This window comes from Perca flavescens, chromosome 17 (assembly GCF_004354835.1).
Source record: "Perca flavescens isolate YP-PL-M2 chromosome 17, PFLA_1.0, whole genome shotgun sequence".
Lineage (NCBI taxonomy): Eukaryota > Metazoa > Chordata > Actinopteri > Perciformes > Percidae > Perca > Perca flavescens.
In genome coordinates, this window is record NC_041347.1 from 23,551,244 (window position 1) to 23,576,469 (window position 25,226).

General features: G+C 40.3%; 2 protein-coding genes across 6 annotated transcripts in view; one reads left to right on the top strand and one right to left on the bottom strand.

Annotated features, from left to right (window-relative positions):
* Positions 1 to 1,094: 1,094 nt before the first annotated feature.
* On the top strand, positions 1,095 to 21,088 carry LOC114572106 (atlastin-2). Its single transcript, XM_028603557.1, has 14 exons — positions 1,095 to 1,223; positions 8,183 to 8,349; positions 8,743 to 8,955; positions 13,397 to 13,528; positions 13,634 to 13,738; positions 13,836 to 13,886; positions 13,993 to 14,049; positions 14,363 to 14,455; positions 14,771 to 14,909; positions 15,019 to 15,146; positions 16,039 to 16,095; positions 16,182 to 16,253; positions 16,506 to 16,937; positions 18,676 to 21,088. The coding sequence occupies exons 1-14, from the start codon at positions 1,151 to 1,153 to the stop codon at positions 18,793 to 18,795; spliced, it is 1,839 nt and encodes a 612-aa protein (XP_028459358.1). The 5' UTR covers positions 1,095 to 1,150; the 3' UTR covers positions 18,796 to 21,088.
* Positions 21,089 to 22,553: 1,465 nt separating this feature from the next.
* LOC114572070 (equilibrative nucleoside transporter 1) overlaps positions 22,554 to 25,226 on the bottom strand; it is a 48,397-nt gene continuing 45,724 nt past the window's right edge. For all 5 annotated transcript variants that reach the window (XM_028603500.1, XM_028603499.1, XM_028603503.1 and 2 more), the window contains exon 13: positions 22,554 to 24,227. In XM_028603500.1, the coding sequence (XP_028459301.1) occupies positions 24,116 to 24,227 (112 nt within the window). In that variant the 3' untranslated portion in view covers positions 22,554 to 24,115. The remainder of the gene's footprint in view (positions 24,228 to 25,226) is intronic.

Here is a 25,226-nt window from a genome sequence, read left to right on the forward strand (position 1 = left end):
CAGGCTGGAAACCTGTATATTTATCTATCCTGCTTCCATTAAAATTTTGCGTGGACCACTCACAAACTGGCTTATCTGTCATTTGAACTATGCCAGTTGATCACGCCTCTTGTACAGTAGAAAATACAGAGCACACTCCCCAGACTAATGTTCAATCTTAAAAGATTGAGCTTGGTCTGATGATAGCCAGACTAGAGGCTGATGGGAATGTCATCACTTTTGCAGGTATTTGATTATAAACCAAAGTATTAGACAATTGAAATGTGAACCTGATGATAGTTACAATTCATCCTGAGGGGGGAATCAATGTCTGTAGGCCTCTGTAATTTCATAGTTGTTGAGATATCTCACTCAAAATCACAAATGTCAACCTCATTGCCCTCGAAAAGTCAACATCATTAGTATTCATCCTTAGGAGACCAAGAATGTCTAAACATGTCATCATTTTAAATGTATGCTTGTGTTGCTTATACCAGAACCCAAACAAAATAGAAGAAAGTGAGTGTAGGCAGTCCGGAGACACGCTGAGGAAATGGATCCAATTTCCTCCAAGATTCCTATCTCACATTCTTGGGATGGGAATAGGCTAATGATCAATGATGATTGCAAGCCTGAATTCAGAATCAGCTTTATTGGCCAAATTTGTGTACTGTACACATAGGCCTATACAGTACAAGAAATGTCAGTATTTTGTTGCTCTCTACTTACACAGAAATAGACAGCTAAGAACAAGGACAACAAAGTGAAACAATAATATGTAAAATGTAAAGTAAAAGTAGGTAAAACAAGATAGCCTACATAAAAGTATATAGGTCTATATAAAATCAATGAACTACATATGTCTAGGCTTATAGGCATTATAAGTCATATTGTTTCTGTAAGTTGTAAACAAGCTTTACAATAGTTCAATGATAAAAAAAATATAAAAGTGTAAACCTATAAAATAGGCCTACATAATTTATAACAGACTAGTGTCAAAGAAAATGAACATGCGCTTTTGAAAATAATTGGTGTTTTTGCTTAAAGCATAGTTTGCATTCTGGTACTTTACCCAGCTGCAGCAGCCTCGGGCGGCATGAACTTCAGCAGACAGCGTGAGAAGAAAAAAAGCTCCTTTGACGTCAGCCACGTTAGATTTCAGTAGTCCAAGATGGCGGAGGTGAGCGGGTTGAGGAGCCGAAATCACTTCGAGCCCAGCTGTAAAAGCCGAGTCGTTGACGAAGGTAAACCGTTGTTGATTTTCTCGAGTAGATGTATAACAGTAAACCGATTAAGGAGTGCGAAGTTGAGGCGCGGGGGATTAAATTTGAACGTTTTTTTTTGTTTGTATCTGTCGCCTTTGTCTTTGTGAGTGGTAAACTCGCTTTTCCGTTAGCCTCTGTTTTCAGTTAGGCACCCGCGGTGTCCTGAAAAATGTGGTACCCCCTGCCAGATTGTGTTTCCTTTAACGTACTTCGCAAACACAGTGTTAACACAGTCCAAACTGTGTGAACATTAGCTTGAGGGAGATACATGTTGTCGGTGTGTTTTCGCTCTTTCAAAACGTGTTTTCTCTCTGTAACTTAAGAGGAAAAGCTGTTCTGACCCGGATACAAAATTTAACGCGACACCTGTCAGCTCATTTGTCCGGGCCGTCACTTTCACCTGACCCACAGAGGACCAGCGGCTTGTCCGTGGTTGATTGTCTGTACACCTGCCTGTAGCTGCACTGTCACCCTGTATGGGTTTGAAGTGCATTGTTTTTGAACTTTGAAACAGTCCGCTTTATGCAACTCTCGCTTTCTGTGATGGAGGTTTCAGCCTAACGAACTACACACAACACATAGCTAGTTACGTTAATCTTCTCATCCCACTAATGACTCGGATATTTTTAAATCTCCTATTATTAGTTCGTTCAGTATGCCAGCAGACTTATACACGTATTTGCGAAGCTAATTTTGTCCTCTGAATACAATTAAATACAGGAGTGTCAGGGCATTTTACATTTTAAGTAATTATTAATCACAACAAAATAAAAGAAGAAGTCTATATAGTCATTAACACACTGTTGACTCTTGTAAAAATGAAAAGCCTACATGTCACAACTGATGCTGGCTTTTCTTGCATTGAGGTATGCAGGTTCCAGACTCAAGTGTGGTGTTGATATTCAATATCTCATGATGGGATATACTAGCCTGACGTCGTAATACTCAGATTCTAGTCACCTCAAATGTTGTGGGCGGGGCTAAATTCAGCTGGCATCAAGGTTAGGGATATACCTTTTTATATAGGTTAATGGGATATACTGTAAATTACTCATAATTGTGGAATTATGTGTTCCCAAGCTTTTCAAAGTAACTATTTCTTTGGTCAGGGTTCTAAAGCTTCAGTGTTGATGTTTTTTTTTTTTTAAAGATCAGGATTAAAGTTTTCATTTGTAAACCTCCAAATATCCAGTATTCAATGGTTAATCAGCAAGGATCCATCTTCCCATCTGTGGCAACAGTGCTGTCTTTAAATTGGATTTAAAGCAGTGTATGTATACTTTGACAAGTTGGGGAAATGAGGCTACTGCCAGGCCCTGTTTCTCATGAATCCAGTAGTTAATTGACTGAAAATTTGCAGCATCAACAATAACTTTAATAATCTATAAGCCTTATCATTAATCATTTGCTTAATCAAGCTAGCAATCAAATGGCAAATAGAAATGGAAATTATTTGATGAATTGACTTAAGTTATCGTTAGTTAGACCTCTGCATGTTTATCATTTCAGATAGATTATGTTTTACCAACCGAAAAGAGAAAAACAGTCTGATATCCTTTTCCTCTTTTGTCTGTTATTGCAGCCTAACCTTTCTCTAGGCTAAACCTTGTAAAGACTGGTAAGCAAATAGTAAATTGTCAGTTTCCAAGGCTAATCACTGAGATATATCCTGGAGGACTCCTTTTATCATGATAACCCTTATGTCTACTTTCACACAGGCCAGCTGACTCTGTGGCAACAACATTCAATAACTGCTGCTGCTCTTAGTCTGCACTTTGTCCTCACAGACTCTCGATTGGTCTGCTTGCTGCAATTGAACATTTGCCCTCCTTGACTCTTGTCCAGGGAGGCTGTGTCAGGTTGTCTATTGATGCTGGTGTGCAGGGAAGTCAGTGAACCTGCATCTTAATAGGCTTCAGTGGATTTCTCATCTTCTTCCATAAACTCAGGCCTTGCAGTCTTGTTGTCTTGACATATAATACACATATGTTGCCTGGTCACTCAAATGCATAGCCTGGATGTTACAAGAGGGTGTTGAAACCCTGCTTGAGAAGCACTGGCATTAATAATCAGTGTTGCAACAGTAGAGAGAAGATTATTGCAAGAGTTTTTTTTTGTGCCAGTGTTCTCTCTTACGGTCCAAATATGAAGTGGCTTAACAAGCAAGACATCTGAAAATATTCAACATAATCTTGCTTGCAGAATATTTGTCACTGACTAACTTAGCAGTAGTGCATTCCCCTTGCATGCCTCAACTTCACCACTAAATGTTTAAAGTCTTCATTCATTTCCTACACCAAATCCCATATTTAGACAGCTGGTTAAGTTAAATGGACCATGGCCTTATCAAAGTCTGCCTCAGATATAGTGCAGGAGTCCAGGGATGGGAAAACTGATTTGGGACAGTGCTGATGTAGGCTAGCTTGCGTAGACACTCTATTCTTGGTGTGTGTGTGTGTGTGTGTGTGTGTGTGTGTGTGTGTGTGTGTGTGTGTGTGTGTGTGTGTGTGTGTGTGTGTGTGTGTGTGTGATCCCTTGACAACTTTGTGTGTGAGTGTTCACTGTGCAGGATAACAAATATGCCAGCTAACATCTGCTCAGTGCCTCCATAAGATAAGAAGTAATGTAGCTAATTTTCAGTCCTGCCCTCGTCTTCTGCAAGATGAGAAGTAGGACAGTGTGTTAGCCACTTGAACATGAAATGGGCGTGTAGTAGTGAATGCACATATCAGCAAAGATAATGGTTTTTCACTGGCTGTTATGCTTCCTTGCATGCTTATTGTGTTTTGTCTCTCACACACACACTCTGCTGCAACACCAACTCCTTGCAGTCCCAACAGAATAGTGTCTTTGTGTTGGGTCCCCTCTGTGGCTGCAGTCTGTGCCACTTCATCCTGCAAAGTGCTGCTCTGGACTAGATGGGAACCTGCACCACCACAGACTGATAAAATCTGCAGGGCTAATTTGTGTGCAGAGCAGATTAATGTAACGGCTCCATGCTTACAGCAGCTTCTCTAACACTAGCACAGCATTGCTGCTGCCCTTTGGGAATTTGCTGCACCTCCAGGTTGTATCTTATTAATGCCCTATTTACAGTTGTCCTTTTGAGCAAGAATATCACTTAATGTTCTCAAAGTTGCCCTCCCACCACCTTCAAATGGTCCAGTGTTGGGGGGGGTAGTCAAACAAGCCTGTATTCTCACCATTAAGAAAAAAGAAAACTAACTTAGAAAATGTGCAAAAATTAGGTCATTGCCTCCATTTTAAACATCACTACAATTGTCATGAAGGGGGAACTTAGCTATAGAGACCTTTTTTTTTTTTTTAACCGTTTTTTTTTTCTTTTGTATCAGGCTTTAAAGATGTTATTTCTGCTGTAAGGTTGGGCATTTTAACAGGGGTGTCTATGGGGATTGACTACCTTCTGGAGCCAGCTTTAAGTGGCCTCTCAATGAATTTTAGTTTTTGGCACTGAAGGTTGCCAATAGGGCTATGCAATAATTGAATTTTGATTACGATTTTGGCTCCTAACGATCCCGAAAGCAATGTAATCGAGAAACTATTATTTTGCACATTACATTTAGCAAGTAAACTCTTATTTGTGTTCTGAATGAATAAAAAAGTTCAAACGGGAAAAGTATAAAGAAAAATCTGAATTTCACACAGATGTGTCAAAAGTATTCACATTTATTACTCAGGTAGAAGTATAGATACAAGGGTTTAAAAAGACTTCTGTAGAAGTTGAAGTATCAACTCAAGCTTTTTACTCAAGTAAAAGTGTAAAAGTACTGGTTTCAAAACTACTTAAAGTATAAAAGTAATGTAAGGGGGGAAAAAAATTATATCAATATGCTTTTTGAAATTAGACGGTGAGTTTGGGAAACAATTAGCTCGTGGTACTTGGGTGCGCAGAGCTTGCAGCGCATTCGAAAGGAGTTGCTTTTGCATCCAACCATTTCGAAAGATTCTTCCAGGTACGGCCAGGGAAGTTGAAGGTTTGGCTGGTCTTCCTGGCAACCAACCTCCTCACTGATGCTTGGTCGGGACATTTCGCTCAAGTTCTCTTGAGTCTGCCACGGACATCTTTGTGCTAGGCTACATACGGACATCTTCGTACTAGGCTACGTACGGACATCTTCCTACTAGGCTACGTACGGACATCTTCGTACTAGGCTACGTACGGACATCTTCGTACTAGGCTACGTACGGACATCTTCGCACTCAGGCTACGTCACGGACATCTTCGCACTCAGGCTACGACGGACATCTTCGTACTAGGCTACGTACGGACATCTTCGTACTAGGCTACGTACGGACATCTTCGTACTAGGCTACGTACGGACATCTTCGTACTAGGCTACGTACGGACATCTTCGTACTAGGCTACGTACGGACATCTTTGTACTAGGCTACATACGGACATCTTTGTACTAGGCTACATACGGAAGTTTTCCTACTAGGCTACATACGTATGCTATTTCCTTGCTGGAGTGTGACATAATTTGTGTCATGTGCATGTGCGATGGATTGCGTACAAACCAATAGGGTGTCGGAATGGTATATGTTTATACTTCTCATCCAACCACAATCAAATTCACTCTCTATCCAGATTCTGCGATTTATCTGGGGATTTTTTTTTTGGAGGGGGTTTTTTTTTTTTTTTTTTGAACGATGACAAGCCGGAATGAAAACAAGCCGAACTGAAATAGGAGTAACGAGGCTATTTTTGAAATGTAAGGAGTAGAAAGTAAAGATAATTGCATAAGGAGTAAAGTAAAAAGTCTGCTGTAAAATAATTACTCCAAGTAAAGTATAGATACACAACATTTATACTTAAGTAAGGTAACAAAGTATTTGTACTTTGTTACTTGACACCTCTGATTTCACAGTTCAAGGTGTTTTCACTGTTGATTTGTCAAACTGCTTCATGTTGTTTTTTTTTTAATAAATGCAACGTCTTTTCTAAAGTCAATGAGTAATCGTGTTAAATAATCGTGATTTCATAATCTACCAAAATAATTGTGATCAAGGATTTTTTTCCATTATTGAGCAGCCCTAGTTCCCAGTGGTCTAAAGGAGAGTAACCACTCATGACTTTCATATTGAGCTCTATCTTTAGATAATTGTCAGCAGAAACAATTAGTTGATATAATAAACTCTAAATTGTGCGGATGTGCTGCTGTTCTTTTGTCATGCGTGATGGTGAACATAACATCTTTGAAGTTGTGGACTGTTAGTCGGACAAAACAAGCTATTTGAAGATGTCAGCTTGGGCTTTAGGAAATTATTGGATCAACCAAGAAAATAATCAACAATCTTAAGTGTTAGTTGCAGCCCTAATCAACATTTATGTGGCTAATTGGACAAGAGTAAATCATTGGTGTGCGCTCATACGTAGGGCTGGGTATCGTTAAAAAATTTCCAACAGCGGTACCTAACCCCTTTTTATAAATTTAAGTTGCATATTAAACTGGGCCTACAATAATGTGTGGGTGGCCTAAAGCCTTTATGCATACCTTTTTTACTGCATAGAATACTAAGCTATTAAAATAATTGTTGGTATGATTTTATAGATCATGTTTTTAATGTTATATGCGCATGTGGCACAGTGAATTCTTAGGATTAACTGTATCTGTGGATGGCTCCCCTTCTAGCCACCCACAACATACCTCTCTGCTATAGAGGCAATTCGGTCAGTGCCTAAAAAGTATTAACTTCGGTACCCAGACCTACTCTTTGCCAAATTAGGAGTAACTTCTTAAAATGTGTTCTTGACGGTTGCTGTTTACTGTAGACTGTCTTGATGTGTCATCATTATAAAAGCAAATTCTGGTTTTACTTGTTTGACATAGATGACATTGCAGCAAAGTTTACGGTTTTGCCCCCAACGGCACCTTCCAGGCAGCGCGGAAATGGTTATGTTTAGGGTTAAGGTTAGGGTTAGCTGCCTGGAAGGCTCCGTTGGAGGCAAAAAACACCATTGAGCAAAGTTTACTATATGCTTTATTAGTTTTCTTACTGTTCAGGTGGAGTATCCAGGGTGTGTCTCTCTTTTGTTCAGATGGGTAATTTTGGCTTTCTTTGCTCATCAAGGTTGAGAAATCAAATTGGAAGGGATGGGTCATGCAGGTTTGCCGAAACCTGATTTGTATATGATATTTGAATGAGCAATGCTTGATACCTGTTGTCCTGCCTGTTCAGTGTCAGGTTTTTGGCCAAGGAAAGAGGATTGCCACTTTCAGTATACTTCAGGGAGTGTCATCTTAATCATTGGACTTTGGGAAATTGTGACAGATAATTTCACCAGTTCTCCAATTTTAATGTCCAACAATAAATCGATGAATTAATAAATCAATCTGCAGATAAATCAATGATTAATCAAATCAGCCCTAAAAATAATGCTACCAACTAAGCCAAGTACTAGTCTGCATGCATTACAGTTTGTGGCTCAGCACACTTGCTTATACTGCAGTTATGTTACTGTGACAAGGAGTAAAAGGAGTCTTGCAGTTTTAGAGAAAACATGCTTTAATTTTCACAGAAACTGTGTGAAAAAAAAAAACTGTCCTCCTAACTTCCTTTTCTTGTGTTCTTTTCCCTAGCCCTTTGTGATTTTCAGCACAAGGCTATTTTTGAGCTTGACCTAGATGGGTAGGCCAGAGTGGATAACTGTATTTAGCCCAGCGCAGAATGCTGGAGAGAGCTACAATTTGACCGGGCAGTTCACTTTCTCACGTAAACAAACTTATGACAATTATCTATTACTTTAAAAAAACGAGAAAAAAACTACATCTTGCACAACCCCTTCGTCCACATTTGCCTCCTTCTCACTTTACACCCATTGTCAGTACATTAACATGCAGCATGATGCTATCTAACCAATGTAATTTAATCTCTCTGTCTTTCTCTTTCTCTCTACTTTGTGTGGTTATCTAAAGGCTTGAGTGGTGTGGAAGATGTCCCCATTTTTCGGCATAAGCAGAGGCCTCCTTTAGCCATGTCCGAAGACCTGGAGGATGAATTGCTCCCCAGCACTAGATCCTCAAACTCGGGCAAAAATGCCAGCCTCGCCCCCTCAACAGTTGAAGAGACTCGGGAAGAAGAGGTAAAGTGTTACGATATTTTTTTACGGTGTATATACTATATTCCTGTCCATTGACAAGCACGCATACCGTATCAAACTAAGATTTATCTAGGAGAATCTTTTTTTTTTTTTTTTTTTTTGTCATTTTATAAATGTTAAGGAAGAGAATACCCACGAGTAGAACACAATGTGTGTGTATTTTAAATTTTAAAATCTTTGAATTCTAGCTGTACGTCAGGCTGCTGCATGTGGTCACCTTATTTCCCCCCAGACACTTTGTTTGCTGATCTCAGCTTCGTAAATTTCAGTTCCCTATCTCCTCCGTAAAACCTGCCTCATCATCAGTGTGATCACTTAAATGCTTTCTCGATGCCAAGGAAAAGCCCCTGATTGATTGCAAACTCATGTCTTCAGGATGTGGTAGAGGAAGAGAAGGCCAGGCCCATCCAGATTGTCCTGGCCAACGAGGAGGAGCACAGCTTTGAGCTGGACGCTGCAGCGCTGGAGAGGATCCTGCTGCAGGATCACGTCAAGGACCTGAATGTGGTGGTCGTGTCCGTGGCCGGGGCCTTCCGCAAGGGCAAGTCCTTCCTGCTGGACTTCATGCTGCGCTACATGCACAGCCAGGTGAGACAACTACTGTGTTCTTTTATACTGTTTCTGGACATATGTTTGGTGTGTGCGCCAGTGTTTGTGTGTGTGTGTGTGTGTGTACGTGTCGGCCCGCCCCCGCATTTGGGGAGTGTTAATTTTGGACCCTGCACATGCTGTAGAATGTTTTTAAGGAGAAAGTAGGCCTATCAACAGAAATAAATTATCGAAATTATCATGGGGAAAAATACGTTGATAACCGCTTCAGAATTACGATGTTGATACATTTTTGATTAAACATCCAGCCCTAATCTAGACAGAATAATATTTAACACCATGTGTGCACTGATACCACTTTCATTTTGAACACTGGGGCTTGTTTGAAATATAAATGGTAAAGTTAACTGATATTGTTACTGATATTAAAAAGATATTTGTCTGTGATGTGCATGTGTCTTTTCACAGGCTGGAACTGGGTGGAGTTTGTGGACTGTGAAAAAAGATAACTTGTGCAATGATGTGGTTATTGGCTATTCCTTTTGATATTTATCATTTAACATAATTTCTTGATTAATCGAATATAAAAGGTCACAAAATGGTTAAAACAATTCCACCACAATTTCCCGATATATAAAATTTTAAGTTAGAGAAGACTGAAGAAAATATTAACATTGAAGAAGCAGGAACCAGTGAATTTTGACTCAAAACGATGAATTGATTATTAAAAAACAGTTGCCTTGTTCATTTTCTGTCAATTGACTAATTAACGAATCTATTATACTGTAGTTGTGATGCTTATTGCTGATGCAGACATCTTTAAAAAGCACTGATTCTCTCACACCTGTCCTGATCTAGTACTAAATCCTACACTGTTTCTAAGGAGATATGTTTACTTTATATATTTATTTGGTTTGGCCATTTGTTCCGTAGCTGGTAAATTCTTCTTTTTTATGGACATCAAAAGGGAATAATCAGGGGTCTGTTTCAGAAAGCAGGTTAGTGAAAACTCTTAATCAAACCTGAGAGAGAGGGGTAACTCCAGCCCGTTTCAGAAGGAGAGGTAACTTAACCTCAGAGTCAAAACTAACCTGGTCGGGAACAGGTTTTCTTCAAGAAACCTCGAGTTTCTCTCAGTCTACTCCGACACAGCGCGCTTTCATTTCCTCATTCATTCAGTCTGTATCAGGCGCATTTTAGAGCAGTGTTGTCGTCTGCATGAATAAAAAAACAGGGTTGGTTTATTAACTGTGTTAGGCAGATTATAAAACGTTTTTTTTTCCTCGAACATGGCATGTCCTTTTGTGGACTATCCCGTTGATGAAGAAGCTGTATTACTTCACAGGGAGTTAAACATACGTCGGGAGATGATATTGAGGCCCCGACTATAGATGCATTTTCATTTCCAGATAACTACCTATTTGAGAGGTATCGTTTTTCTTTACAGTCAATCAGATATGTAGATAGATACCTTATCCGTCCTCATATCCCTAACATCCACCATCGTGGACATGCTTTTACATCCCAGCAGATTCTTTGTGTTGCATTATGTTTTTCTTAACAACATTGGTGATGCGGAGCATATTAGTAAAGCCATTGTATGCACAGCTGTCAGGAAAGTGTGCCTTGCTCTGAAACGTTTTTTTTTTTAAACGTTTTTGTAGTGTTCCCTGGACACAAACCAGTGAGAGCCATTAAAAAGAATTAAATGATTATAAATTATAGTTCGGTTAATGACATAGTGCTGCAGCCTCAGAATAGGATTTGTAGTAGCTTACTTTTTTCCCGCAGGATTGCACCTAAATGAAATTATAGGTGTAATACCATTCTAGTTTTCACCAGTAATATTATAGGTTACTTGTGATTTAAATATGAAATTAATACACTGTCAATGCTTATGCGTTGACTCGAGCAGCAATTTTCTCCCACACCAATTCTAGCTATTTTGCAGCAGCACACGTGTTGCTATTTTAAACCAAATATACTGTATATTCAAACTCTCTGTATGTGCGCATGAGTAGTTCAAGTTCCAGAGGGGTAAAGTATGCTGACCAATTTTGTTTGTGGTTGTTGCCATGGTGAATCGTAGTATCATGGCTCCATTCATGCTGCCTTTTTTATAGTGGTGGTGCACGCGCTTAACTCTGAGTGAACCTACTCTGAGTTGATTGAACAAACTCAAATCAGCTGTTCAGCTGTTTCCCATCTCAGGGTAAATCAACTCCGAGATCAGGGTTAGACTCAGAGTTTGTTAAACCTCCTTCCTGAAACGGGCCCTTGACCTGTTGAAGAATCACAAAAGTTTTTTGTTTTTTTTACAAAAGCAAAGATATTAAGATATTAAATTAATCAATTTAAAATAGGCCTGTGATGGTCGTAGAAAATGCATATAATTATATCAGTTATCAACTGGTGCAGAGTGATGGTGAGCGCAGTAAATAATTGGTTCACACTTGTTGTTGTGTTTTACATGAGCTAAGTAAACATCAAACAGCTCATCCTTCCTCTGGGGCTTTAATATATTGTAACATTCACAGTCCGTAGAGATTGTGAAAACAGGTGGGCTCGATGAACAAGTACAGCAGATGAGCTTACAACCAGTACTGGCATGTGTACCTGAATGTGACAAGCAAAAATAAGTTTTGTGTAGCAAGGGGCATGAATAAGGCAAGGTGGTTCAACTTGTCTCAGCCTTCTGGGCAGGTGAACTTTTACCATAATTAGGTTTCATAATAAGAGTTTGAGAACTTTTATACAGTATTAAATCAGGTTCATCAAGTTTTGAGTTTCAGTCTAATAAAGTCTAATTTCTCTGTGTGGTTACTGACCTTTTGAAATAATGTCTGTAAATACAAATTACACAAAGTAGTACATTACATACCCAGACACACATTTTTGAGCATGTCCATCCAACAACTGTGTGACTCGCTCTGACACACAACTAGTCTTTCAGAAGCAGCCAGGATCACCTTACACTCACTTGCGCACACACACTCTTAATACACACAACCGTAAAGACGGAGGAATGTTTTTCTCACAGCTGTTGGGCAGCATGAACGTGGGCATTCATGCAAGTCTGACCAGATCTGCTCATGTTGACATTTTTCCCCAAACACTGATGCAGTTTGTTCAGGCTGTGGTTCTTTATATTCAGTTACATGCAGAAGTTAATGTTACAAATAGCAGTTGTCACTGTCGTGTGCTTTATCTGGTTGGTATTATTATTATTATTATTATTATTATTATTATTATTATTATTATTATTATTATTGGACTGCAGGAATTTGGTGTTATCAAATGACAAATGACATCTTGCTCAGTCAAAAGATCCTGGTGAGGCATTCAGGACAGATGTCATGTTATAGAAACCAAGAAATCAGTGTCTGTGCATATTTTGCCTTGCAAATGAGGTATTTGCTTGTGAGGCTTGTTTATACATTTCCTATTTGTGGTTAGTGGATCTCCTCACTTAACCGCTGGAAATCAAAACAAGGGCACAATGTGTTGCTTCAATTTGACCTTTTTGTACTCTGACAAAATAAACATTAAATCCTTTTTGTTATAGTTTTGAGTCTCAAATTGTGCTGCAGTGCCACTAGTCTTGTCACTGTGGGAGTCGCATTTCATTCAGTGTGTCCCAGAGTGATCTGTACTCAAGTTCAACAATCATCAACATTGTACTGGTAGATTACATGTTAGTTATATAAGGCCCATCCAAATGTGGCCTGGTGGTTTTGGACTATAGTCTACCCTGTCACCAAAATCAATGCATTTTGTCTATTAGATGTGTAAATGTAAAATAGGGCTGGGCGATACGGAGAAAATCAAATATCCCGATATTTTTGACCAAATACCTCTATCGATACCGCAACGATATTGTAGTGTTGACTATTGGTGCTTTCACAAAATATTTACACTGAGATTTTTGATCAATAATCATCAGTAATGTGGATATAATGACTAAGTGGGTAAAGGCAAATAATAGAACAGTTACAACAGTCTGGTATGTTCAGAAAATGACATCACTTTACTGTAATGCAGCCTTTAAAACCAGGAAAAGACAACACTTATGCCGTATTACGATATCCAAAATTCAATATATTGCCCAGCTCTAATGTAAAAATCAAATTTTATATTAATTTGGACAAGGGGTTTGAAAATACTGTGCTCTCAAATAACACAATAAAAAATATAAAGCATGACTCTATAATGCAATACTTACACCGCATCTCTTCTTGAGATGGTAATCTGAGCCAAATGCTGGTGGACTTAAGTCCATTGACCTGTTCCTCTCCTCCCCTCTTTCTCTCGTACCATTATCTCTCTACCTCCTCCTCACAATCTCTGTCTTCTCTTCCCCTCTCATCTTTCCTCTTAAATCCGTGTGGATTTTCCCCTATTTTTCCTGTCCCAACCAAACTTAATCTCTTCTATTTCTCTTTCCTCTCATCTGTCTCTTCCCTCTTCACCTCTGCAACAGGGCAAGCCGTGGATGGGAGGGGATGATGAGCCCCTGACAGGGTTTACCTGGAGAGGAGGCTGCGAGAGGGAGACAACGGGAATTCAGATCTGGAGCGAAGTCTTTGTGGTCGACAAGCCTGATGGCAGCAAGGTACACATTTATTAAACAAACGATACGATAAGTCCTTTTTATGAGCTTCATAAAAAATGTCACAGGTTGGCAGCATATTCCGATTGTTGCATCTCGTCCCAACAGGTCGCGGTGCTCCTCGTTGACACTCAGGGAGCCTTTGACAGCCAGTCCACCATAAAGGACTGTGCTACTGTGTTCGCCCTCAGCACAATGACCAGCTCTGTACAGGTGGGACTTTAAATTACGTCTTCTTGAAAATATGCTGTTGCTTTTCTGTCTCACAAAATGTCAACATGTATGTCTCATGTTGTTTCTTGGATTTTAGGTGTACAATCTGTCCCAGAACATACAGGAAGATGACCTGCAGCATTTGCAGGTTGGTGTCATATCTTCCACTCTTCCCAGGAGAAAGTGGCACCAAAGTTAGAGTAACTCCTGTTTTCTGGTCGTCATTTATCAATTTCTTTCTCTCTCATATGTAGCTCTTCACAGAATATGGCCGGCTGGCAATGGAAGAGATCTACCTGAAACCTTTCCAGGTACTGACTGCTTCTGACTGTGTACATGCATGTAGTCCTAATGAATGAATGTCATGTACCATTAAACATGCACCTTGTCAAGAAAATCTATCTACAGTGTACAATATGTGGCTGCACAGCAAGTCATGTATTTTTATAATGGTAATATTATTTATTATAATGAACCCTGTAACTGAAAACAGGAAAGGTATGGACAATAAAGTATAATATTGTATTAATATTGATCACTTTCTGATTTATGGGAACAATATCTATATCTGTAATTTGTCTTTGTGTCTCATTGTGTCTCTGTGATGTTGGCGGTGTGTTTCAGTCCCTGATGTTTCTGATTCGGGACTGGTGTTATCCTTATGAACACGCCTACGGACTGGAAGGAGGCAACAACTTCCTAAACAAAAGACTACAGGTGAGAATTTTATTTAAATAAAGTTGAAATTGCACTTATTTTTTTGTCGCAGCAGAAAATATTTTTCGACCCTGATATTTCTACACATTTTTGAAGATATTTATGCAGCAGGGCACACACTCACTGCTCCTGTCGAACACACCACACCTCGTTTCAAAGAGCGCCGACATACTTGATGTCATCGTCTGTTCAGGTGCGCGCAAATTTGCTTAGCACGCGGCGTGTGTGTGTGTACACATTCCACACGTCCGTTCACGACGAGAAGAAAAAGCACACACTTTGACTGTGAGAGTAAATAGTTGTCTGCCGCCTCAGGTGAAACAGAACCAACACGAAGAGCTGCAGAATGTCAGGAAGCACATCCACTCCTGCTTCTCCAACATCGGCTGCTTCCTGCTGCCACATCCGGGCCTCAAGGTGGCCACCAACCCTTACTTTGACGGCAGGCTGAAAGGTGAGAAAACCGGAACATGCACGAATAATGGAAGAGGTGTAGCTAAAGCGTGCTGGAATGAAATGTCATGTTTCAGAGGACCATCAAGGTGTGTGTTTGTGTGTTTCAGACATCGATGATGATTTTAAGAGTGCGCTGGCCAAACTGGTGCCTCTCCTCCTGGCCCCAGACCGACTGGTGGAGAAGGAGATTGGAGGGAACAAAGTCACCTGCAGAGATCTCCTGGAGTACTTCAAGGTCCTGCAGGATTTTATTAAAGTCTAGTAGTTTCACAGAGGTCGATAAACAAAGCCTCAAATTATACACTCTACCACCTAGTCTGCAAAAGCTTTAGGGTGAATAAACGACACAAAATGTTTTGGGTTTTTAACCGCAGTAGACATGTACATGTATGAATGGTTGTTGTTTTTTTATAAACACCGCCTATGTGCAATATGTCCCCGTGAGTGAGTCGTAAAAAAGTTCTTACCAGGCTGTTAAATTCCTGCGCCAAATGAACCCAGGAGTTAATAACACACATGTACCGAGTCGACCGTTCTCTGGGATATGTTTTCATGCTAATCGAATGTGACCAGTTTTATCGCAAACTGCTAATTAGCTTATAACACTAGTCGTCGGGGCACGGGTAAAGTAAAAAGAAATCGCTATTTCTATACCACTAACAAGGCTCAAAATAGCACCACACTTCCATGGTAGCATAATGAGGGTCCCTACATGTAAACTGAAGCATTAAGAATTTTGTAAGTGTACAGACAGTTTATTAAAAAGAGAGTTCATAAAGACTGTACCGTTTGTGTATACATCTTGGGAAAACCGTCATGACCAGTCGAACGCCGAACGCAGTGTTTGAGCTATGCTACTGGCGTTCGTATTTTGAGCCTTGTTAGTGGTATAGAAATAGCGATTTCTTGTTACTTTACCCTTGCCCTCGACTACTAGCGTTATAAGCTAATTAGCGGTTTGCGATAAAACTGGTCACATTTGATTAGCATGAAAACATATCCCAGAGAGCGGTCGACTTGGTACACACGTGTTATTAACCCCTAGCTTCATTTTGTGCCGGATTTCTCCTTTAACATTGTACAGGAAAGACTGGCGTGATAATCAGTATTATTGTACATTCCTGCAGGCTTACATAAAGATCTACCAAGGGGAGGAACTGCCTCACCCAAAGTCCATGCTGCAGGTCAGTTACTGTCTGAGGGGATCTTGAGTACGGGTCACACATTTCAGGTTTTATCTTGAATCTCACCGTTTTCTCCTGTTTGTCAGGCGACAGCAGAAGCCAACAACTTGACTGCTGTGGCGGGAGCCAAAGACCTGTACGGCAAGAAAATGGAACTGGTAAGGACATGTTTGTCTTGCACAATCATCGTGAAGCACAGTCATTTCAATAACCCAAAGGCCGCCAAAGACGAGCAGGCGTCATTGAGGGAGAGCAGGGTGTAGGAAGCTAGCAGCACACTGAACAGAATTGTTCAAATCCCATAATATGTAATAAAAGTCCTGCAAAATGGGGCCTAATGAATATCTAACTGGAGTTCCCTTGAGTCTTCATCTCTTCGGTCAGTCAAACTTTCTTCCTCTCACTTTCAGGTCTGCGGTGGGGACAAGCCATACATTGCGCCGGCCGACCTGGAGCGCTTCCACGAGGAGTTTCGCGAGCACTCGGTGCATTACTTCCGCTCCGTGAAGAAAATGGGCGGCGAGGAGTTCTGCCAGCGCTACCAGAGCCAGCTGGAGTCCGAGCTGGACGAGACCTACACCAACTTCTCCAAGCACAACGACGGCAAAAACATCTTCTACACAGCACGCACACCTGCCACGCTTTTCGCAGTCATGTTTGCCACCTACGTGGTGTCCGGTGTGACGGGCTTCATCGGGCTGAGCACCCTAGCGGTGCTGTCTAACCTGGTCATGGGCGTGGCGCTGCTTTCGCTCTGCGCCTGGGCGTATGTGAAGTATTCCGGAGAGTTTCGGGAGTTGGGAACGATGATAGATCTGGTGGCCGAGACGCTCTGGGAACAGGTGGGTTGTCGAGGAGGTGTGTGTACAGTGTGTGTACAATGTGTGTATGTGTACAGTGTGTGTGTGTTTGTCTTGGTTAATCTACACGGTGAGAACAGATATTGCGTAGCAGGAAATAGGTTTATTTTAAAGATTTGGCCTATTTTGAATTGGCTTAAGGGTAACACTTTCAACAATTAGATGGCTACATTTGTAATAGCTGTTATGGCATTTAGGTACTAAGCTTGAGTGACATCAACTACCTTAAGCGAGAACACTTTAGGTTTTTCATCAGAAAAGGTGTGGAAATTAGAAATGTGTCGGATACTAATGCAGATATAACCTCATCAAATGTAGTTTACTGTAGTTTCCCATTTTAATTTGATTGGTGTTGCTTTTTTTATTTCAAGGTGATTTTTTTTTTTTTTTTAAAAGCCAGAGAAACAAGATCCATCAGTTTTTATTTCCTTCGGTTCACTGCATGTTTATGATTGGCTTCACATGCTATCATCCATCTCACACTCTCTTCATCACTTTTCAGTGCCCCCCCACCCCTCCACTCTGAAACCTAATCAGCCCCTACTTTTATTCGCTTTCATTCTTCCTTCAGTTGTTGGCCTGCAGACTCGGCACTCAGGAGCACAGATATGAAGTCAGAGGGGGTTTCCGTGTTCCTTATCTACTGTATTTTTGAGTTTCATGAATGTTTGGGATTCACCACAAACGCAGCCCTCACTGTCTCCTCTGACGTCTCCCTCCGTCCTCTGCTTTTGTGTCTCTTCCTCCCTCCCTGCTTTACAGAAGACGGTCAGAAAGGTGAGCGGTGTCGGTTCCCATTTCTCTGATCTTCTGCCTGCCGTATTTCCTTTCCTTTTACTTTCCCCACCTGCTGCTACCAGTCTCCCTCTATTCTTTTCATTGGTTTGGTTCAACATCTACCAAGTTTCCTCAGGCTTTAATCTCTCCTTATCTTTTTGTTACCTTTTTTTTTATTATTATTATTTCTGCTTAATCTCTTCCCCAAATGTCTGGATACATCTTTCTCATCTTTTATCCCTCCTGCTCCAGTGTTTGTCTCGCTGTCAGTCTTGGTTCTTGTTTTAACTCTCCCGTTCCTCCCTGCTGTCCTCTCAGGTGTTTTCCAAACTTTTGGAGCCTGTCAGGAGCCGCCTGGCTTGGCCCGTCTCTCTCCTCCCTTCATTCCCACCAGGAGCCATGCTGGGACTCCAGGCTCTGTCTCCTCTCAACAACAACTACAAGAAGATGAACTAGCTACTGGCCCGATTTACAGACTGTTAAACTTCCTTCTCATATCCACACTTCCTTTGCTGGCTTCTTTTTATTGCTAACGTTGAGTCCAATGGTGCTGGATTCTTGTACTTTAACCCCTGGACCCCCTCTGAACACTGGCAGGCCAGGCTCATCTCAGGATCTCATGGACGCCTGCCCAAATGGTTTTGAATCATCTTTGATGGCTGATTTCTTTTTTTCTTTAACGTTTTTTCTTTTTCAGTTGAAGCTGTTTTGTTCAGTTGGGTTGTGAGTCTGGGGTTTTGTTTCTGTGGTTGCCATTTTGGAGACCGTATCCTGTTTTTGATTCTTTAGTTTACCTTAAAGTTTTTTTCCCCTAACCTACTTTCTTTGTTTCTTTGTTCCCTTTTTTATATACCGTATACAGTGTTGTTGTTTTTATTTTATAGACAAGTTAACTTGATTTGTTCTCACACAGAATCCTCTTTTTGTCTCCCCTCTCCCGCAGGTTTTGAAGCCACTAAGTGAACATTATATGGAAGACAACGTCCGACAGACGGTGGTTAACTCCCTCAAAGCCAGCTTGACAGAGCAGAGCTCACAGCACACCAAGTTAAAGACTCACTGATGCTCTTCCCCACCCCCTCTCCCCCATCATGTTCATCACCCCCCTGCCCACTCGCTCAATGTGTTCAATCCTAGAACAGTGAAACTAGTCCAACACCAAAGCTGACCCTCTTTTATCCCCCTCCAAACGTCCATCATCACACCATCGCTGCCCCAATATTTGCTGTTGTGGACCTGTAGGCTCGCCGTCTGCCCTGCTCTTCATCGCCCCCTAGTGCCTCAGAGCAGAAACTGCAGCTTCATGAGAGGGCCGAGCAGACGAGCCGGTGGCGACGCCTCTTGCCAAAACGGGACCTAAAGGACGGTCATCTTCTCCAGTGTGCCATGCTGTGATAGATGTGTCTTGTGTTGTAGACTCACACACACACACACACACACACACACACACACACACACACACACACAAAACACACACACACACACACACAAAAACACAAACACACACACACTTGCTGGTAGCAGATTGCACTCGCTTCAGGATTGAGCTGTAATTCAGGGAAAACTGACACCGCCGTAGGCAACTGTTGTCAACAATGGATGCAAACTGAAAACACGTTTCTGTGCATTAGTCGTTTTGTCTTACAGGCCAGAGCTCAGTTTACTTTCTCTTCAGCCTGTTTATTAACGTTTCCTACAAGCACAAGTGATAATCGACTAATAATGAGGTGATTTGTCGTGCTCGTGTCTTTTGTTATTTCAGTGAAATCAGGAATACGATTGTATTGATTCTACTGAAGTGGGAGTAAATCGAAAACCCCGTCACGGACAAGCTGGAGAGTTTTTTGTTGTTTTTTTTGTTTTTTTTTAATAACCGTCACGGTTCCAGTCTGTCCTGGTGAATTGATCCGTCTTCTTCTACAAATCTGAACTGAACTGGAAATGAATCTGTATGAACTTCTTCTGACACCACTAGTTCACCTGGCTGTCTCCCGTTCATTTAGATTCTCACACTTTAAGTTTGGAAGGCGCGTTAGCCAGGTGGCATATTATCAAACTCTGGGCTCAGGTTGCTTCTACACATCTGTACGTCTTTTTGTCTTTCCCTTTTTAATATTTTGTGATTTTGTAATCCTGAAGAGAACTATAGGAAGCCTCGAGCCTCTCAGCTGATTTTTTTTGTGACATGTTTTTAATTTTAGGACTGACGTGTTTTATCGGGCCTTTGGCGTCTCGTAGCGGACCTGCCAGTGTTTGGCCCTCTGCATGCTGTTAAGAGCTACTGCGTTGTAGCATTAAGCTAGCTAAGAACCTTTTTAGAGTCCAGGCCTCTGTAGTCAGGTCGCCGGGGAGGGCTGTCTGTCATTTTGAACCATTTTCACTTTCACCGCCTTTCATGAAGGCCACACTAGCCCTGGATGTTTCCCCTCACGTTTTTAGGTTCTCAATTCTTTCCTTACGGAGCCTTCTTTCACTTTTGGGGAGTTAGAGATATAGTGTTTTTTTTTTTTTTTTTTTTTTTTTTTAAGCTTAAACTCCTATTACACCTTTTTAGGAATAGTTTGACATTTTGGAAAATATGCCTATTTGCTTTCTTGAGTACGTGTTGGTGGTGCTACTCCATAGAAACGAGAGCAGTATAAATCTTCTCATCAAACTCTCAGCAAAACTGAATTAGCAAATCTCCCAAAACGGTTTCTTTAACTGACCAGAAATGATTGTATCTACTGCCTTTTTGCCCCTCCTTCTCTAGAGTTGGATACATCGAAGTCACTCTGTTGACCATTTCTCCGTCAGAGCTGGGTCTGCCGAAAACAGCTTGATAAAATGTGGTTACTCTACAATAGAGACCTGACGTAATGTTATTTAATCAACTGAACCCCCCTTTTTATATTTCTCACAGCTGCTCTTTTTTGTCTGAGCTCTTTTTTTTTTTTTTTTTTTCTTTTTTTTTATTGATTCCATCCACATTTCTCACCTCAATCGCCAGTCTCATACTATACAGCCTCTCTCTCTCTCTTTCTGTGTTCACATATTACAAATTGGGCATGTATGTTGCATTAAATATTTAAATAAACTTTGTATACATTTTATAGTGAATCCGTTGACAATGGCTGTATGTTTTTCGATCAACTTAACAGTCTGGTTTGTTTAAGAATAAGTTGCTGCTTTAGGGTTTACACTAGTCTATCTGCTTTTCATGAGGACGGACGTTAATAGAAACGTGGTGTGAATATTTGGATTCTGATATGAAAATCATTTGATTGTGACGAGTGGGTTGGAGACAATGTGTGTCTGCCTTTTAAAGATATCTCCGGTAATTTATTTTTGAATAAAATGTTTACCTTAAGAATAAATCCTCAATTCAATTCTTGGCTCTTTTTTTGTCTGTTCTTTTATAGGATTGTTTATTGGAAAAGACTATTAAATGTGAACCAACTGACATTAGTTTGTTTTTTTTCTTCTTGCATATAAACACAATTTTCAAGACCCATTTCTCATGTCTCTGAACCAGTTCTTCACAACACTAAACCCAATGCATCTAATACACAAACTGACAGTGTGCTATTTCAGTCCAGTTTTGAATGCTTAAATCTCATGTAATTTTGGATATATATATATATATATATATATATATATATATATATATATATATATATATATATATATATATATATATATATATACACACACACACCACATTCTGTTTACTAATCTATTTTAAAAGGCTAACTGAGAAAACATTGGAGAACCCTTTTGCAATTATGTAAGCACATAATGTAATCTGAAAACTGCTGCCCTGATTAAAAAAACAATGCAACTGATCTCCTGTAATGCCTGTAATGCCCAAAAATAATCTTAAAAGAAAATCTAATGTAATTTCCTTACTGTAATAGCCCTTTATGCTGCATTTCTTGTATGAAAGGTACTATACAAATAGTTATACTGTATAAGCAGTTATTCCCTTCAGGTTGCTTATAGCTGTAACCACCATTCAGGGAAGTGTAGCCCAAGAGAAATCACTGGCAGCTGCTAAAGTTAAGTAAACTGGGGAAAAGTGTTAATGCAGTTAACTTGGGTTTATTTTAAGAAATGTGTTGAAGCAATGGAGAAAAACTGTAATGGAAAATCAGTTTTTATATTTATTTATTTATTTATTGTTGAGTTAGTCTTACATTTCAGAGCAGTAAGTATGCTTTCCCTGAGTTAAGACTTGCCTAATCAACGGCCTTGTTTCATAAAGGGTCACTGAGAAGTTGCCAAGAAATGCTGCATTTTTCTGTGACAAAGACGGAGGCGTATTCTTGTTGACTGCATTATTCAGTCACATGCAGACGCAGCACAAGGGAAAGATCAGCGAGTATTATCAGCTGAGAAACGCAGCCAGTTCATACTGTACATTCAAGTGAATTAAGTAAAGAGCCGGTTGTGTTCAGAGGTTTTATAAATAACAGAATTTCTTCATTACCAGATCATGTGGTGACAAGAGCTTTTACCATTGCAGCCCCCTCCCTCTGGATCTCCCTACCCATACACATCTGTGACTGTACTGACCTGGACACATTCAAAATGCTAGTTTTACATTTCTCCCCTGATAGTTACTGGTTTTATTGTTTTTAATTGCTTTTAATATGCTTGTTTTATGTGTTGGTTTTATTGCTTATGTTTTTAATGTGCTTGAGGTGCTGGTTTTATTGCAAAGTGTCTCTGAGTACCATGTAAAGCGCTATAGAAATAAAATGTATTATTATTATCTAACCTAATCAGCTGCTGAAATGTCAAGCAGTGTGTTTCCACAAATGACCAGCAGGAGGAGCCAGATTCTTAAAAATACAGTTTTATTTGATCACAGAACAGTTTGAAGCTGCAATATAAGTAACTTTTTAATGGTCCATGACTCCATACCAACCAAACACTAAGTATGGAAGAACAGACCAATGTTGTGCTTTTAAAAAAAAAAAACAGGCAGTTAGGATCTATACAGCTTGCATTATGAGTAATATTTGGACAATTAAAGAAAACTTAAAAAAAAAAAAAGCATCCAAAAGGCCATAAAAATATAACACTGATGGGCATGAGGCCTTTTACCTCCTCATTCGTAACACCACCAACTCAGCGAGAGCCAAGTCGTAAAGTTTGAAAAACATACAAAAAACTATTTTGGATACAAAACTTATCTATGAAAACATGTTCAAATGAGAAATGTCACAGGCTCATGAAGGCAAAAGAATATCTCACTCATAAATGGTACATTTCACGTCACTGACAGCTGCAGATTTTCTTTTTGCTGCGTTCAAAAATACATTGTGGCAAAATATGTTCATCAGGAAGACACAGTAACAGTAAAAACAACATGGGGGCTGAAAAATCTAGACCGAAAATGTGACCTCTGTGTTTTCAGACAAACCAAATAGACCCACACTGGTACAACTTCATCTGTAACTAAAAAACAAACACCACTCTCTAAGACAACAAATATTTAGCAGATTGATTGAAACATGGTCTTTAGGATTTAGTCCAGCCTTACATTCTTAGAGAATTTACTCATTTGTTATGAGGAAGTTTGAGGAAGGCACATTTATAATTAGCCGTTGGATGGATAATGGTAATCTCCCTTCAAAGTTCATCATTTTCCCATATTGTCTTTAAGTATTTGGCTTGATCAAAGTTAAAAAGCTGCACCAGTCCAGAGTCATAAAAAAAATATATATATATTTCACATTGAGATCAGTTTACAAACTGATGGGTTACAATTTACCGGTTTATGTAGATGAGCCGAACAGCAGAATCTAAGAGCCTCATTAATAAAAATGTGTTAAGACTTTATGTACACACCATCCTAACTTCTTAGGATTTCTAAAGACAGTGAAAGAAATGTATTACTTTACAAGCCATTTTATCACAAGAACGTTTTATGAACGAGGATCGAGGATACTGCGTGTACAGGACGTCTTCACTAACACTGGGCTCAAGATTCGTTATGTCCGGGGAAACTTAAAACGCACCTTGAAGAATTTCAGCTGTCGTGACGAGTCCACTGCAACTGATTACTCTACACTTTTGGTTTCGATTTGCTTGTTGAGTTGTACTCTGAACTCTTCAATTCCATCACAGAGAAACAACCCGCTTGATCAATGGCATCGAGAGAACTAATATTCACTTAACATGTTTCAGCTTATATTGTTGCCGAGATGGCTGGATGAGACAAGTTCAGAAGACTGAGGTCCTCTAGTCTTCTAATCTGCCGTGCTGTCTCCACTCAGTCGGGGAGATTGTTGCAGAGAAGCACGGCTCTCCCATGACCGGTAAAGACGGGGAGAGTGTTTGAGGGCGGGGTGGTCTAATCTAAGTCTACGTCTACTGAAGGTCTGACCGGAGATCTTTCAGATCATGGCCCGGAAAGCAAATGAGACTGCAGCGCCCAGCGCCAAGCCGAGGGACAAGAAGAAGGCCATGATGGCCCCGGCCGTCTCCGCCTCATGCTGGGAGACCTTCCTGTACAGAGACAACAGAGGGACAAAATTCATTAGGAAGGAGTGAGCTCACCGTGAAACCCAATGATGTTAGATATGGCATCACTTAAAGGAATAGTTCAACATATCATTATACACTTTCTATCCAGGAATTAGATGAAAAGAGGCAGTCACTAATGTGCATTGTTTGATTCAAGGTTGTGTGGGTGCTTTTAGGGTTTCTTTTACATATTTTTTAATATGCTTTATGTATTTTATGATGTCCAAGTCTTTGTGTGTTCCGTTTTACCTGGATGCAACACGAACGTCTACTTTGGGTGTTAAAAGTTGACCACTCTCATGTCTGTACGGCAAGTATGGTGCTACAGCCCAGAGAGGGTTGGCTTAGCTTAACGCAAGACTATGCATCATGTTCATTTTGAGTGTTAAGAGGTGCTGGTGGGCGTTCTTTTGAGCTTTAAAGGGTCGCCAGGCTAGCTTTATCCCCTTGCTTCCAGTCTTTATGCTAAACTAATAGGCTCTGGGCTCCAGTCCAATACTTTAAAGACTACTCTACTCCTCCAGGGTCCTGGGTAGTTCACCTGGTTGAGCGTGCGCCCCATACACAAAGGCTCAGTCTTTACCGCAGCAGCCTGCGGCCTTTTGCTGCATGTCGTTCCCCCTCTCTCTCCCCTTTCCTGTCTTAAGCTGTCCTGTCAAATAAAGTCTTAAAATGCCCAAAAAAAGAATCTAAAAAAAGACTACTCCTCCTCCGATCTAGCACTGTACTTCTGTAACATTATAACGTGGTCTTTTTTTATTTCCCCATTTTTATTCCTTGACAAAACAAACCTGTGCCTACATCACCCACAATGCACTTTCAACGCACCCCAAGACCTGTAAACACACTTTGATGTGTAAAATTGATGAGAGTTCCACTTTAACTCACAGACGTGAGAGTGGTCTCGTTCTTCTCATCCAACTATCAGAAAGATTCTGCCGAAACCAACACTAGCCAGTATCAGGTGTAAATGTGTAGTTC